Source organism: Lonchura striata, chromosome 1A (genome assembly GCF_050655825.1).
Source record: "Lonchura striata isolate lonStrDom1 chromosome 1A, ASM5065582v1, whole genome shotgun sequence".
Taxonomy (NCBI): Eukaryota; Metazoa; Chordata; class Aves; order Passeriformes; family Estrildidae; genus Lonchura; species Lonchura striata.
The window spans coordinates 64283503-64298654 of NC_140741.1; the positions used below are offsets into that span (position 1 = coordinate 64283503).

The 15152-nt window shown below is 41.2% G+C and overlaps 1 protein-coding gene across 1 annotated transcript; it reads right to left on the reverse strand.

Annotated features, from left to right (window-relative positions):
• Nucleotides 1-6421: 6421 nt before the first annotated feature.
• Nucleotides 6422-15117, reverse strand: LOC146763507 (uncharacterized). The gene is made up of 2 exons (XM_085569350.1): nt 14641-15117; nt 6422-13601 (listed from the first exon to the last, which is right to left on the reverse strand). Exons 1-2 carry the CDS (start codon nt 14935-14937, stop codon nt 13575-13577), a joined length of 324 nt encoding a protein of 107 aa, XP_085425476.1. The 5' UTR covers nt 14938-15117; the 3' UTR covers nt 6422-13574.
• Between the last annotated feature and the right edge of the window lie 35 nt (nt 15118-15152).

Genomic DNA, 15152 nt, shown 5'->3' on the forward strand with positions numbered 1-15152 from the left:
GGGACCGTCGGGTCCGACTGCTCGCTCTGGAAGGGACCCACAGGGACCCACAGGGACCGTCGGGTCCGACTGCTCGGTCTGGGAAGGGACCCACAGGGACCCTCGGGTCCGACTGCTCGCTCTGGGAAGGGACCCACAGGGACCCACAGGGACCGTCGGGTCCGACTGCTCGCTCTGGGAAGGGACCCACAGGGACCCACAGGGACCGTCGGGTCCGACTGCTCGCTCTGGGAAGGGACCCACAGGGACCCACAGGGACCCTCGGGTCCGACTGCTCGCTCTGGGAAGGGACCCACAGGGACCCACAGGGACCCTCGGGTCCGACTGCTCGCTCTGGGAAGGGACCCACAGGGACCCACAGGGACTCTCGGGTCCGACTGCTCGCTCTGGGAAGGGACCCACAGGGACCCACAGGGACCGTCGGGTCCGACTGCTCGCTCTGGAAGGGACCCACAGGGACCCACAGGGACTCTCGGGTCCGACTGCTCGCTCTGGGAAGGGACCCACAGGGACCCTCGGGTCCGACTGCTCGCCTGCACAGGACCAGCGATCCCACCTCTATCTGAGAGCGTTGTCCAAGCGCTCCTGGGGCTCTGGCAGGCTTGGGGCTTGTTTTTATTGGTCCCGCTCTCCTCAGTGCCCCAGAGCAGCGCAGGAAAACGCCCCAAAGCATTTTCCTGCCGATATTCCATTAGGGCCAGGTTCAGCAAACACAAAGCGTTGCCCTCCGGCTGCTCCGGGAGCTGCCGCGGGCGCATCCCTGCGCGCTGCGGCTCCTTCGGCTGCTCCGGCCCTTTCGGCAGGGCTGCGCTTCCTGCGGGACAGACCCGCTCTGGCTGGGGAAATCCCGAGGCTGGAATAACCTGGGGTCTTCTTCTGAGAAGTGTATGCAACACAGCTGACTTGTCATGGATAGGAGGGCTTTGTGCACAGCAGGAAATTCAGCGCTCCGCCGAGCCTGTGTCGGCGCTGGTGAACTCGGGACACAGCACTCCGAATTGCTGGGAATGCTCCCTCCCAGCTGCCAGCGGCTGGGAAGGGCTTGTGCGAATGCTACTTGACAAGAGCCAGATTTGGGCTGGGAAAAGTTCTGCAAGTGTACCAGAGCAAGCAACTTCATTTCAGTGCCGAAGATCGTCCCTGAGCACGTATGGAATGTATGGTTGTAGAGGAATAGGTACGGACATGCAAGAAGCAGTGCTCAGTTTTGACTTGGTGGTTAAATTTTTACATTTTTTAGGAACTTTTCATTTGGCTCATCAAACATTATCTCAAAAATTAAGGAAAACCAGGGTGACATTTTGTTAATTGCCCCACAGTATGTTGTGACACAATGCAAAGAAACAAAAAACTACTTTAAAAAATAAATCTGAACTACTTATGCTGGGGGAAAGCAGTTTCTAGGTACCATTTTCCTAACGCTGAATACCTCAGATGGTAGCACAGTACTTCTGGCACCCTCAGCCTCTGTACAGATACCACAAACCTTCCCCGTCTTGCCCGCTCTAAGAAGAAGAGGAAGGAAGCTGGGCTTTTGGCACATGATCTGGAGGAAGAGGTTGAAAAGGGTGGGAACTGCGGATGTTTTTGATGAAAAGGAACAGGTTGAAAATGGTGGGAACTGAAGATACTTAAGCTCAGGATGAAACTGAATGTCTCCTGAAGCTGCCAGCCAAGGTCCTGTTATTCAGAGGTGATTCTTGAGAGCTGTCAGAAGTGCTGCCCCCTTCCCCTGAAACGTTATCAGTCACGTGCAGATTTTAGGTGACAAAATCTACCGTGACTCTTAAAAGACATTGGATTGGTGGTAGTTCACGGGCTGGCTCAGACGCTGAAGTGTGAGAAGGCTCTGAGATTTAGCTACTCAGGCTCCAAAACACGGACTAGTGTCAGAAAAATCCACTGTACTTTAAATCTATAGCTTTTGGGGGGCATTTTGTGTATATAGGCAATTTCTTACTCCCTTGGCAGTCCAGCATGAAATTGCACCAACTGCCCTAAAATGTTTGCACTGCCAATTCATAAGCTCTGTGCTTAAACAGCAGCTTAGTCCTGCAGCTGGGCTTGTCCAGTTTCTGTCACAAGGACTGTAATTGCATAAAAATAGTAAACCCCCAAAGCACAATACATTGCATACAATTCAAAGTGAAAGTGATACTGTTGTTAACACAAAGGTTAAAATATAAACCTAAATGCCAAGAAACAAGATGCTTCCTAATTTGACAATGATGCTTTGACCACATATGGAACTGTAGATCTCTTACTGAAATTGTTACTGCTACTTGGGTGCCTGTACTATTTTAGTGCCCACATAGCCTATGTAAAAAGGACCTTGTAGCTAAAAAGCATGCACATCATTTCACCAGAGAATTTACATTGGAGTCAAATTCATTTCCACGGAATAGAAAACCTAACCTTACATTAAACTAGCTACTTCTTTTTTTTTTTTAGTTTTGTTTCTCCCATTTAGTTAATGCATATTCAAAAGATCTATCCAGTTCCAGCATTTTTTAAGTTTCATATAGAGCTCTGTCAAGTTGCAAAAGAAAAAAAAACAAAGCACCAAACTGTGCAACTGAAAATTAAAATTAAGCTTCTGTTCCATTTTACAGCTAGATCTAACTGATCTCATGTGCTGGGATTTATCTCAAAAATGTTTTACCAGATTTCACTAACCCATTAGACATCCTAGAAATTTGAATCCTTGCTAGACATAGAATTACACCTTAAGATAAACTGATTATCCCCATAACATGTCTCCTACTTAGCAAAATAGGAGTGTCTCATATGTAAATGTAATCTAAAATGTAGCATCCAGCAAAGGTCATTAGAGAGATGCAACTGTAAATTAAGAAATCTTATTAACCAGCTAAAATGCAATAAAATAAAACAAATATTGGTGTTCTAACAGTAGAAGCTGAATATGTAAATATTCACCACTAAACTTTTATAAAACACTACTTTTTAAATTGTTTTAACAAAATTTTTTATTACTATGAGTTTATTTAGAAATGAGCTATTATAACAAGGAATGCTTACAATATCCCTCTAGTTTAGGTAGTATTATCTTCAGCTTCCAGATGGAGAAAATGAGACCATTTTTATAGTGCTTGTGTGTCCAGTTTCAAGCAACAGTGGAATAGAAATGCCAAGGCTAAAAGAACAAAGTTTTATATAAATTATATCCTTGCCATCAGCACAATAGATAGATAATTGTCTGCTAATTCCAAGATGCCACAGAGCCTCTGAGTGGATTATGTAGGTGAGGGTCTCAAGATGAAAATCTGGTTCTTTGAAATCCAGATTCTGGATCTCACTCTAAGCATGGAAGCTTTGTATTTCACACTAAGTAGCTATTTTAGATCATCATCCCTCCTAAAGAGGTGCCTGGAAAAGAACCAAATGGCACTTTCAGGTTTTAAGCTTAAAACCTGTCAAGAACTCCACTGAAACCGGTGGTAATGCAGAGTGTGAATTACACAGTTCCAGCTGGTTTTCTGATAAATAAGGTTTCCATGTTCATCACTGTGCAATATCAACCAAATGACACAGGCATCTCAAAGAAAAGACTGTTCCAGGAACCATAGCTGAGGAGGTGCTGCACTATCAGCTCACACATGGGAGAGATTCTACATTACCCCACAGGAAAAAAGATGAAACTGGTGCTGGTGCCAGCACCCATAGATCTAGCTTGTTGCTTCTAGAGTAACATTTCTACTTCATAAAACAATTCCATGTGGCTGCAGTGATACAAATGAGAAATCTGTTTATGCATACCTGATGTATGTATATATGTCAGCATATATACTGAGGCTGACCACAGCACTGTGAAGCCAACACTTCTATTACTCTGAACTAGGATGACAATCTTGATAAGAGCAAAGAAATCATGATCTTGAAAGGTTTTTCTTTCAATTGTATATATAAAGAATTTCTTCTGAAATAAAGAAGAAGTTCATATCAGCAAGACACACTATCACAATCAGCTTATTACAGAACTACTTGGGAAGAACTACCCTGTTACAGACTGATCCAGCCCCAGAGCAAGAGGGCACAGGAACTAAGCATTAGAACAGCACTGCTCAGGAAAAAAGACCTTCAGAATTGCTGAAACCATCCCACAGTAAACATTAACAACTGAAATTGCCTTTGGCTAAACTACTGCTTAGTGCTGTGTTAGCTTTTTGTAGAGTCATCGTGTTCACTGTTTATTTACAATCTACTATCTTTTTAAAGCAATGATACAGTATTGCCTTTAATGAACATGCTGAAATACAGCTGCCAGGAGTTGCCTTGATCTCAGCCAAGCAAGCAAAATTCAAACGAGCTTAAAAACATGGGCTCAAGAAACAATACATTATTTTGTAGAAGAGTGGGTCGGAGGGCTTGTTTGGGAATAAAGCTGTCAAACTTTACAGACATTATGTTGTCTGATTTTCATGCCAGCTGTTCACTGGCATCCAGCTGATTATTTTATCAGTATTACCTAGAAGTTACCCTTCAGCTAATTAAATTGAAATAGCTTTTCTTTCCCATGGTTAACCACTGGGCAGCAACTGCAAAGGCCTACAGGCCACTGACACTGGTCTTTTGTGCTCTCAAGCTGCAAGGAAGACTGTTAAATTAAACATAGAGGCTGTTGGCTGAATTTATAACATTTCAGTTGCTCATTAACAGAGCACTCTTTTGAAGCTGTTGATTAAAAGCTTTTTTCAGGGAATATTATGGTATTCTGTCTGCATGCAGTTCTCCTTTTTCTCGTAAGTATTTATGCAGTGAAATAAGTCTGTAAGTGCCAGACAGCCCACTACCTGACAGCTGAGGGCTTTTATCAGAAAGATAAATGGAAGGAGTTTGGATAGCTCATAACACCAATTTTTCAAGAATAACATGTCAAACAAACAATTCTGCCTGATGCAGTAACTCAACAGGAAATTCCTGTGGGTAAATTTATCTGATTTAGCTAAACAGATAGATTTCTCCTTGCCCTTTAGCAGACTCACTGCAGATTAAGGATCAGTCCTTTTTTATTGCTTTCATTTGCATTGTAGTGACACACAAGTGTCATTTCCACCCTTCCCTGTGACTATAACCACATACAGGTTCCCTATTTTAGAGCATTTTTCTGATTTGATGGTGGATGAGTTTCCAAAACTCCAACATTTATTTCAGCCTTTTTCTCATTCTAAGAAAGGATCACTTCTTAATTATTTTCTGGAGAAAATATTCTCTGAAGTCACCCAAGTCTCTGGTATGATTCAACTGAAACTAACACACTGAAAACTGAAATTAATGCAGTTACTGAAAAGATTAGAATTTGGCACCTGTTCAGGCAGCCAAGACAGCCACCATTCTTTGATTCTCTGATTCATTCCTCCTCTATTCAGCATTGTTCAGGTAGCAATGCTGTGGGCATTTTTCAACAATCTGTGGAAGAAAAGTAGATTTTCCATTACCCAAAAATGCTGCTAATGCTACGCATCACAGTTTATAATACAGTAAATGTACACTTACATGCTATTGTAGCCTCCAGATAACTGAGTTTTCTCTTTTATTTCCTCTTGTAAAACCTGATTTCTCACTCTTTAATTCCTATAATCTTACTAATGCTTAAGTTAGCCAACACAAACTACAGACTATGTAGTTTTATACTGATAATAATGTGAATACAAACTTCCCCAAAATAGTCATTGATCCAGGGCAGGTTTTGTTTAGCTATCAGGCTTCCCTGTTGGGCTCTAACTATGGAAACAACATATATGAGCATTCTGTTTTACAGCTCTATCCAACTCCCTACTTGATTTCCCAGCTGATTGATTGCCATTGTGTTGTAGACTCTCAGGGTTCATCACACTATTGCAGACTGGCCAAATTTGTGTCCCAACTCATCTCTATGTGCCCTAGGGCCTCCCTTATGCTCATGTACAAAAGTTGCATCACTCATCACACCTCAGCTATATAAAACTAGTCCTCTGTGCTCTTTCAATAGTCAGTAGAGGGAAACAGGCACCTCGACTTTTGGTTATCCTTTGTGCTCTGGACACCTCTCTTAGGGTGGTTACTTAGAAATGTCTCCTCCTCCTCCCCCACTGATTGTAGCAGAGTGAATTACTAGTTCAGCAGACTCAAACACCCAACTTCCAGGCAGCTACCCTCAGGCAAAACAAACCTTATCCTGAACTTCAGGCTAGGAGCTCATCGCATGTGTCTAAATATCCCTTATCTAAATATCAGATCCATATATTTTAATATATTAGAGGATATTATACAAATAATAAATGCATTTTCTCAAGGGCACAAGTTGAACTTACATTCTATAAGGGCCTACAGCATTTTAATGTAGGAGGCTGGAAATTTTGCAGCATATTTATGTAGTTTTAAATACTGAGTGCTTGCCATGAATTAAATATAAATACAGTAATCACATGAGTATTCTTTATTTATTTTATATTACAATAAGTTTATTTTTTTAACATGAACATATTCAAGGTTCAAGACTGTGTATCAACTGGATTTTGTGCTGATTTTAGTGTGATGAACAACCACAATGTAGAAGTTATCAAGGGAAAATCTAGGAGTGTTGACAGATGGTTGGGAAAGAGAAAGTTGGGGATTTCATAAACTGAGAATCTGTCAGAAGTTTGGAAATGTGGAATATCATTGGTCAGATATTTCTGCTCACATAAGAGGCTATCTTCTTAGAGCTGATACTCAAACTTTTAAATTTCAAGTTAATAATCTGCACTGAGTTTAGTCACGCATTTCACTAAATATAATTTTTTCAGACTGATTTCAGATTCAGTGGCCTTTTTTACAATCCTCTGAAGGTAAACAATTTCCGAAGCTTCTTAAATCCACTGTGCTCTATGTCCCAGATTGATGCATTTCTCAAATCCTATTATAGTCCAGAATGCCAGACTACCATTTTTATGGGAGACAGCTGCTTTACTAGTCATTTTCTTCCCTACCACTTTTCTACTTCTCTACCATTTTTCTCTGACTTCCAGATGCTTGGCAGGCAGTGCAGTGCAGTAATTCCAAGAAAGCTTCCAAACATCTACTGAACCCAGACAGAGTGCATGCACAGGTTTTCTCTGTAGCTGATGTGCACGGTGATGCTTTTCCCTCACAAAAGCCATGCAACTCAAGGCTTGTATGCTCAGAAAATCACCAGGTTTGCAGTGCGAGAATTTCAGTGCATGTGTGTTAGTCAGTTGATTCGTAAACAAGCTGTTAGTTTGCAATGTCCAGAAGACAAACAAATTGACACAAACACATAGAAATCCATAGAAATACATTTGCTTCCACTTTTGCCTTTGGAACTTCACATGCTGACTGTGAGGCATGAGAGTATCTGTGTGTCTCTGAAATAGATTTTTTTTTTTTTAATTTGGAAATCACATTTAACTAAGCATGTAAGAACTGGGTTTATATGAGAGGCTTAAGAGATCCACCTAAGAGGCATTTTCAAACACAACATGGTCTTCACAGCAGATGAGTTATAGTATGTCAAATGAAATAAGGTCTGGAATAGGAATCCAAGTCATTACTACTAAGTAGATCCAGCAGAATTAGGGGATGGGCAGTTACTCTAGCTAATTGCAGTTACTGCATTGATAGTAATGCATAGGGGTTGCACTAATTCAAGCATAAACCATAATCTCATGTTTTTCTTACTATGCCTATCAGTCTTCCTGCTGGTCTATTAATGCTGGCAGATCTACTTTTGTATTATGTAATGTATTTACTTTATCCTGAAACATTCTTCCCAATAAAAAATAAACACAGAAAGCTTCAGAACGTGCTTCCAGTTGCACAGTGCACAAATTTTACAGCTATTCCTTTAGTTTTTTCCACTTTTTTCTTTTTCTTTTTTTTTTTTTGCCATATGGTAAACCTGTATTTTCCAGTCTTGGCTTTCTAGCAGTGAAATTATATACTTCTCAATCTTTTCTTTTAGAATGATAAATGTAACATTAGGAGTAATTTTTAGTATAATTATATATATAAGTATAATTTGATCATAAAGGATTTATTGAGAAATTCTAAGAAATTCTGAGAAACAGAAAAGGCCTTGACTTTGTGTAAGCACTGCTTAGCAAAATCAAAAATAACCCAGAATTAGCAAGTGTTTCCAGCACAAATCCAACATTTAGCCCATACCAGCTACTATGAAGAAAATTACCCTTTTCCAGCCAAAACCAGCACACTTAGTGACACAGATACACAGACACAGAAGCCTTTCAGTTAGGCTTGAAAACATGTTCTTGATCTGATTCATTTCACAGCATCAAAGAATAGCCTGGGTTGGAAGAGACCTTAAAGATCATCCAGTTCCAACCCCACTTCCACAGGCAGGGACAATTTCCACTAGTCCAGGTTGCTCAAAACTCCATCCAGTCTGGCCTTGAACACTTTCAGGGATGGATATCTATGACTTCCCTGGGCAAAGTGTTCCAGTGCCACACCACCCTTGAAGTAAAGAATTTATTCCAAATATCTAATTTAAACCTACTGTCTTTCGGTTTGAAGCCATTCCCCCTTCTTCTGTCACTACACACCCTCATAAAAAATCCCTCTCCAGCTTTCCTGTAGGTCCCCTCCAGGTACTGCAAGGTGCCTTGTAGTCTTTTCTTTTCCAGGCTGAACAGCTCCAATTCCCTGAGTGTGCCTTCATAGGAGAGGTGTTCCAACCATCTGCTCACCTTCTCTGGACTCGCTTCAACAGATCCACATCCTTCTTGTTCTGGGGACCGCAGACCTGGATGCAGTACTGCAGGTGCAGTCTCACCTTTGACCTGCTGGCCACACTGCTCTGAATGCAGCCCAGGATACATTTGCCTTTTTGGCAAATTTGCCTTCCTGGGCTGGGAGCGTGCATAGCCAGGTCATGTTGTGCTTGTCCAAGTCCTTCTCCCCTGGGCTGGCTGCTCTTGATCCATCCCCTGCCTAACCTTTGCTTGGGATTTCCCTGCAGGACCTCGTACATGACCTCACTGAACTTCATGAGGTTCACAGCTCATGCAAGTCAGTGAAGAATGTTGAGACCAGCCTGATTCAGCAATCCCAAAACTGAACATTCAGAGGAAGAACAATGTTTCCCGGCAGAAACTGGCACCTCTGAGGATGTGGCAGAGTTCCTGATAAGGAAGCCAACAAGTGATAGTACTGATAATGTAGCCTGGAGACATGTGGCTCATAGTCAATAACTTTGTATTCCAAAAGCTCAGTCCCACTTTTTAATGGCCAGGTTTTCTATCATACCCTTTTCAGACGGTGAGGGGAGGTTCCTCCCTTGGGTAGGGACACCCCTCAAGGTTAATCCTCAAGGCTGAGCAAGAGATTTGCCCACAGGCATTGTATGAGTGAGTAACATCAATTTCCATAATTATTTTGCTAGCTTTAACATAATTGTTTCAATATCACTTCAATGCATAGTGCACTATACTAGTAGTTAAAGCTACCTCTACTGTGCAGTAAATAATTCTGATTAAGGTATTTTAGTCAATTAAATCAATTAAAATCCTTATCTACTTTATTAATATAAATATGTTTGGTTTGCCATCTTTAATCCTGTGGGATAATGCGGTATTCACATGTCCTCCAAACAGAGACACTTGGCTTTCTCAGGATTTCTCCTGAGAGAAGCTGTGAGAGAAGCAGAGAAAAGAATGATCAAAACAATTCTTATCTCGCTGCTGCTGGTTGCTGTGCACATGTGGAATGTGGTATGGAGATTGTTTACTCAAGGTGATTTCTTAATTGGATACTGGTGATAGTGTTTTGGATTGATTGACCAATTAGGTCACAGCTATGTCGGGACTCTCAGCAGAGAGAGTCAGGGGTTTTCTAGTTAGTGATAGTTCTTGTTAGTTAGTAATAGAGGGTAATACAGTTATAGTATAATAAAGTAATTAATTAGCCTTCTGATTTCATGGAGTTCTGCACATCATTCTTTCCACCGGTCAGACATTGTGTTTACAATAAGACAAAGTTATATAAAGGCTCAATTACACCTATATAATACTTCAGAAATAAACCATTGAAAGTCTGGGACTAGGACTGGATCCAGCTGCACCCAGACTCCTTTTTGAGAAGGAGTTTAGAAAGCAAGAGGCTCCTTTCTGCACCTTGTGACTCAACAGAGCGGTGGGGGGGGGGGGGGGGTCTCCCCAATAAACTTTGTCTGAAGCTCCCATTCTGCCCCTGACACTCTTACAACAACTACCTTTAATTAAATATCACAATTATTTTGTTATCTGATTCTAAAAGCATTTTCTATGGAAGAAGATTACCAGCATGTAGCATTGTAATGTAAATGACTCAGCATAAATATCTGAGCCATTTGTTATTATTAATTTTTTTTCAGAAAAAGGCAATCTATACTAGAATACTTAGAGAAGCATCCATAATTTTCCAAGTTTTAAATAACATATGTGATATTTACATTCTCTTTAGAAAAGACAATGGCACTATCTCACCTTTGTTACCTTCAGAGAGTTTACATTATCAAGAACCCACTATCAGCAATTACTTACGCATTTTAAGTAACAGTTTTGCATTTCTGCTCCAGTTTTGCCAAAACTAAAAGACACAGCTCAGATGCATCTGTTTTCCATTGACATCTATTATTGCTTTCTTTCATTTATTCAGTGAACCAGCTGTGTTGACTGATGTCTGAGAAATCAAGTTCAGTCACAGAATAATTCCATTGTAGTCAATTTAGTTGCAGCAAAGACCAATTTGACCCATGGATTTCCATATATTGTAAAAGGTCATGCAGCCTGTCAGTAGTTCAGACAGGGTTTAAATAGAGGATCCTCCTGAATCCCAATTCAAATGAGACTCTTTTGACATCATCATCACATCTACATAGTCAGACTGACATTTTGTCACTCAGAGCACTGCTTATCTGTTGCCACACCAAAAAGTGACTGTCATGGCTTCAGCCACTTGCCCTCATTCTTTATTTTCATTTGTTTATAACTCTCTCTATTCAGTGCAGCTGTTAAAAGCAACGTGGATTTCCTTTCTCTCTCCCTCCTGGGAGCTGTGGATGAAGAAGAGGTTTCAGACACATTTCAGGAGGGCAGTAGCAGGGTACTGACCTCAGCCTGGGAACCCAGCAGTTTCATTAGTGCCACAGCAGTAGCTTGGCAGCTGAAAGCAGCTCCACGTAGCACAGAGCAGCCTGCATGGAATGCTGACAGTTACAATAATACTCCAATTATGAAAGACCCTCACTGAATGTAGTGGTTTGGACAATGTGATTTATTGAATCCCCGTCTAGTCCTGTATATGTATGATGCTTGTATGATAAAGCTAAAAAAAAGTTTTATAGAGGCAAGGAAAAGAATGGTCATCATTCTGAATATCTACAAGGAATCACAAGGAAGCTGACTTACCTAATTTTATAATTCTTTATTTTAATTCTCCTTATTTATGATTATTTCCCTAGAGTAACTTTATATGACTTTAAAAGTAGTTATTTTTTCTTGTTTTTCCTTTTCACAATGTATTTTTCATTGTAATATAAACCCTAACTTATGTGAAATTATTCATAATGTCTGTTACAATACCATCATTATATTTCACATAAAAGAAAACGTGCTTTTGAGCATTGCCTGTAACTCAGAAGTTCCTTCTCTACAGTCCTTGAATTGCTCAAATTCTTTATCATGTAAGAGATTTGGACTTGTAATTGTAAACATAACATTTACAGTAATTTCATTATTATATCTTTATTATATATAAATTTTGTACATAATCCAATGTAATGTTTTGATTAAACAGTACTGTGAATAATTTTGTACCTATGTGTGTGTGTGCATCTGTGTTTATATATATTCACACATATATATATGAGCTAGTTGTGTAGCCCTTTTTCATCCAACATCCCTAACATCCAACATGATTTGAAATTCTGCTTGCCTCTACCTGCAACAGGTGCCAAAATAATTTCCCCCTCAAGGTCCCTCCTGAAGAGGGTGGATACCATAAGGGTGGTTACTTCTGCACACAGTAATTAGAAGGGCAAAGTTAGGCTTTCTGGTTATGTCCCAATATGAGCCAATTTTGCCAGAGAGGCTTTTACTGGCTTAGTAGTAGTTCTTTTGATGCTAAATTTCTATACTAGTAAATATTTCTGTATAGCCAATATTAGAGTGGTGAAATTTTTTTTCCTGGGATAGTTTATTTCACTCAGATATCCACCATAAACTGTTCCAGCAAGTGTAAGTTTTTTTCTGCAATAAACTGCATCTGCACTACAACAGTAAACATTGCCCAGGATATAGCAAACCTCAGCCAAAAGGGATTTTGAACTACAACTTGATATTCTAGGATGGAGTGAGAGATGGCATAACATTTTTACTCTGCCATCTAGAAGGATTTTCAATTAAGTTCCAACAGTTCAGTTATAAAGCTATAACATTTTAACTGTAAGAATTCATATTTTTTTCTTGCTTTAGATTGTGCTTCAGTTACTGGCCAAGACAATGAGTATCTTGCTCCGATACATCTTATATCAACCAACTAAATTAGACTTTGTGAAAAAGACTATACTTGAGAGATCAAAACAAAATACTGATAAACTTCAATTGTGAAGTTTAATCAAGAGAAATTTTATAATCAAGTTAGTCAAGCTGTCCTGCCCATGATTAATGTACTATCTCCAAGGGAAAGACACCACTGCATATAAAATTAATGAAATACTAACCGTGCGATTCTAATTAAGATACAGGTTGTTGCATTAAGAAAATTAAGATAGTTTAAGGAACTTATCCTTCCAAGTAGTTAATGAAATGGTATACCCCAAAAATTCCAATAAAAAATTATTCTGTTTCAGCAGTTAAATTTCATTGTGAAATGCACTGACCCCTAAATAACCCCAGTCTCCTAACCCTTAGTATTTGTGCCTCTCTGCCGTACAAAGAAGCTTTCATAACTTTTCTACTTTCATAAACAGAGAACAATATATAGGGTCAGTCTGAGTAGTTAAAGTGTATGAGTAATCAAGAGAACATGCCACTGATGGAAACAAAATTATTAAATCTCCATTTCTTAAGACAAAGATGCCAAGCAAAAACTCTTACCTCATGCACAGATGGCTGGAACCTTCCCATCTCTTAGTAACTTCTGGCTTCCAACCCCTGCAGGATCCTAACATCAGTCCTCTAAACATATTAACATGTCTGGGGAGTATTAAGAGTCAGAGAGATCCTTGTTCTGGGTTTACACAACTACTTCAGCACAGATATTCCCTTGGGATTTTTCCTCAGTTTCAATGTTTTTGTGTGCATAAGACATTGAAAAATCAAAACCCACCAAAGAAGCCATACTAGACTGAGATCTCACCTGGCTCCAGGGAATACTGAAGCAGGAAACTAGTTTAAAATCCTGGTTCTGTTGAACAGCACCTCTGGAGTGGAATTTTCTCATGTTGTGCATGCTGGTGTGGCTGATATACTTCCAGCAGTATCAGATGTTACTTGAACAACAAAACAATACTATTCTTCACCAGGCATGTTTCCTTTCAAGTTGAAAATTGCATGCTGCACAGATACCAGGTGCATTTACTTACAGTCTCCAACCATTGACACCTGTATTTGTAATACAGACAAAATGCATTTACTACAGCAGAGCCTCCCAAGCTGTGACTTTTGTAGCACTGGTGATACACAAACTATTTCCACATCACATGTGGAGCCAGGGCTGCCTACTAGGAGATACTCAGCTGAAGTGTAGGATGAGCACCCCAAATCTGCTACTGTTGGCAATCAGCTACTACCAGCCTAGAGGGACTTACCTAATGGCTTACACAGATCTTTATACATAGGCATTAATTGTTACCAGTAACTGTTGATGGTCATTGTTCAGAACAGCTTTATCATCTAAATCATTCAGGAGATCTTAGACTCCATAAAGTAAAAGTAGAATTAACTTCAATCAATATTGGTTTGTGCTCAATAATTATGAGTAGGAGTCATTGCTACAAGGCCAACTTAGCATTAGATATAGTGATAGATGAAATAATCAGGAAATATCAGGCAAGAAGGAGCAGAAGTAAGAAATAAATTAGGAATTCCCACTGGCAAAGGTCAGCAAATCTTCCTGACCATAAGTAACCAATAAATATCTGTATCAATATGTAAAGAATGTAGAAAACAGATTACTCATACAGAACAAGGTAGCTTGATAGTTTTATCATTCCTTTACCTTAAGGAAACTAAGAGAATAACAGATAACACAAAAGTAAGGCCCATATTTCTAGCATCTCAAGACATGCATTGATAACTTTGGCCTTGAACATAGTTAGGATTTCTTTACCAATGAACCATACATCCAGTCCTGAACTTCAAGATAAAATGTACATAAACATGTTATCAGAGCTCCAGATAGTCTTAGATTTCATATTGCTGCTAGATAATACAGGGTGTTTTTCACATCACACCTGCATAGCTTCGTTCTTTGCTGTTCCTTGTGCTTAAGGAAGTAAGGAAATATTTTAAAAATACAACATTTATTTCTGAGAACCCAATTCCTCTGAGCTGGATGCCTCAAAATACCTCAATTCTCAACCTATAGCCTGGAAACTTCCATCAGATGGGAGCAGAGAAGTGACTTGGACCCGAGTTTTACCTTCCCAAGGCCGTAGAGACACAGGCGCCTGCAGGGTGGGCACCTCCCGTGCGCGCCGGTGCCCCGGGGACGGCGGCACCGCCCCGGGCTGCCGGGACATCCGAGCCCGGCAAACTTTTCCCGCAGCACCCGGTGGTCGGAGCACGCTCGTGCTCCCAAACGGGACTGCAGGCAGCGCTTGCTGCCCATCGGAGCCGGCCAGGAGCACAGCTCAGTGCTTCCCTTTCGCCGGTGCCGAGGAGCAGCCCAGGCCTCCAGGGGCAGAACTCGCCGGCAGCTCTGGCACTGTCCCGCCATGGCTCCGGGGCTCCCCGTGCCCCTCAGACACGGCCCCCGCCGCCATCTTGCCAGCGGCGCCGCTCGGCGGTGCGGGGCCGGGCCGTGCGCTGCCCTCTGCCCGCCGCTCCGCGGTGCGGGGCCGGGCCGTGCGCTGCCCTCTGCCCGCCGCTCCGCGGTGCGGGGCCGTGTGCTGCCCTCTGCCCGCCGCTCCGCGGTGCGGGGCCGTGTGCTGC

Excerpts from the sequence above, each read along its gene's own strand:
- LOC146763507 (XM_085569350.1), bottom strand. The coding sequence starts at position 14,937 with ATGGCGGGACAGTGCCAGAGCTGCCGGCGAGTTCTGCCCCTGGAGGCC. Across the intron at positions 13,602-14,640 it reads GTCTCTACGGCCTTGGGAAG|GTGTCAATGGTTGGAGACTG; the intron begins GTAAAACTCGGG and ends TTACAAATACAG.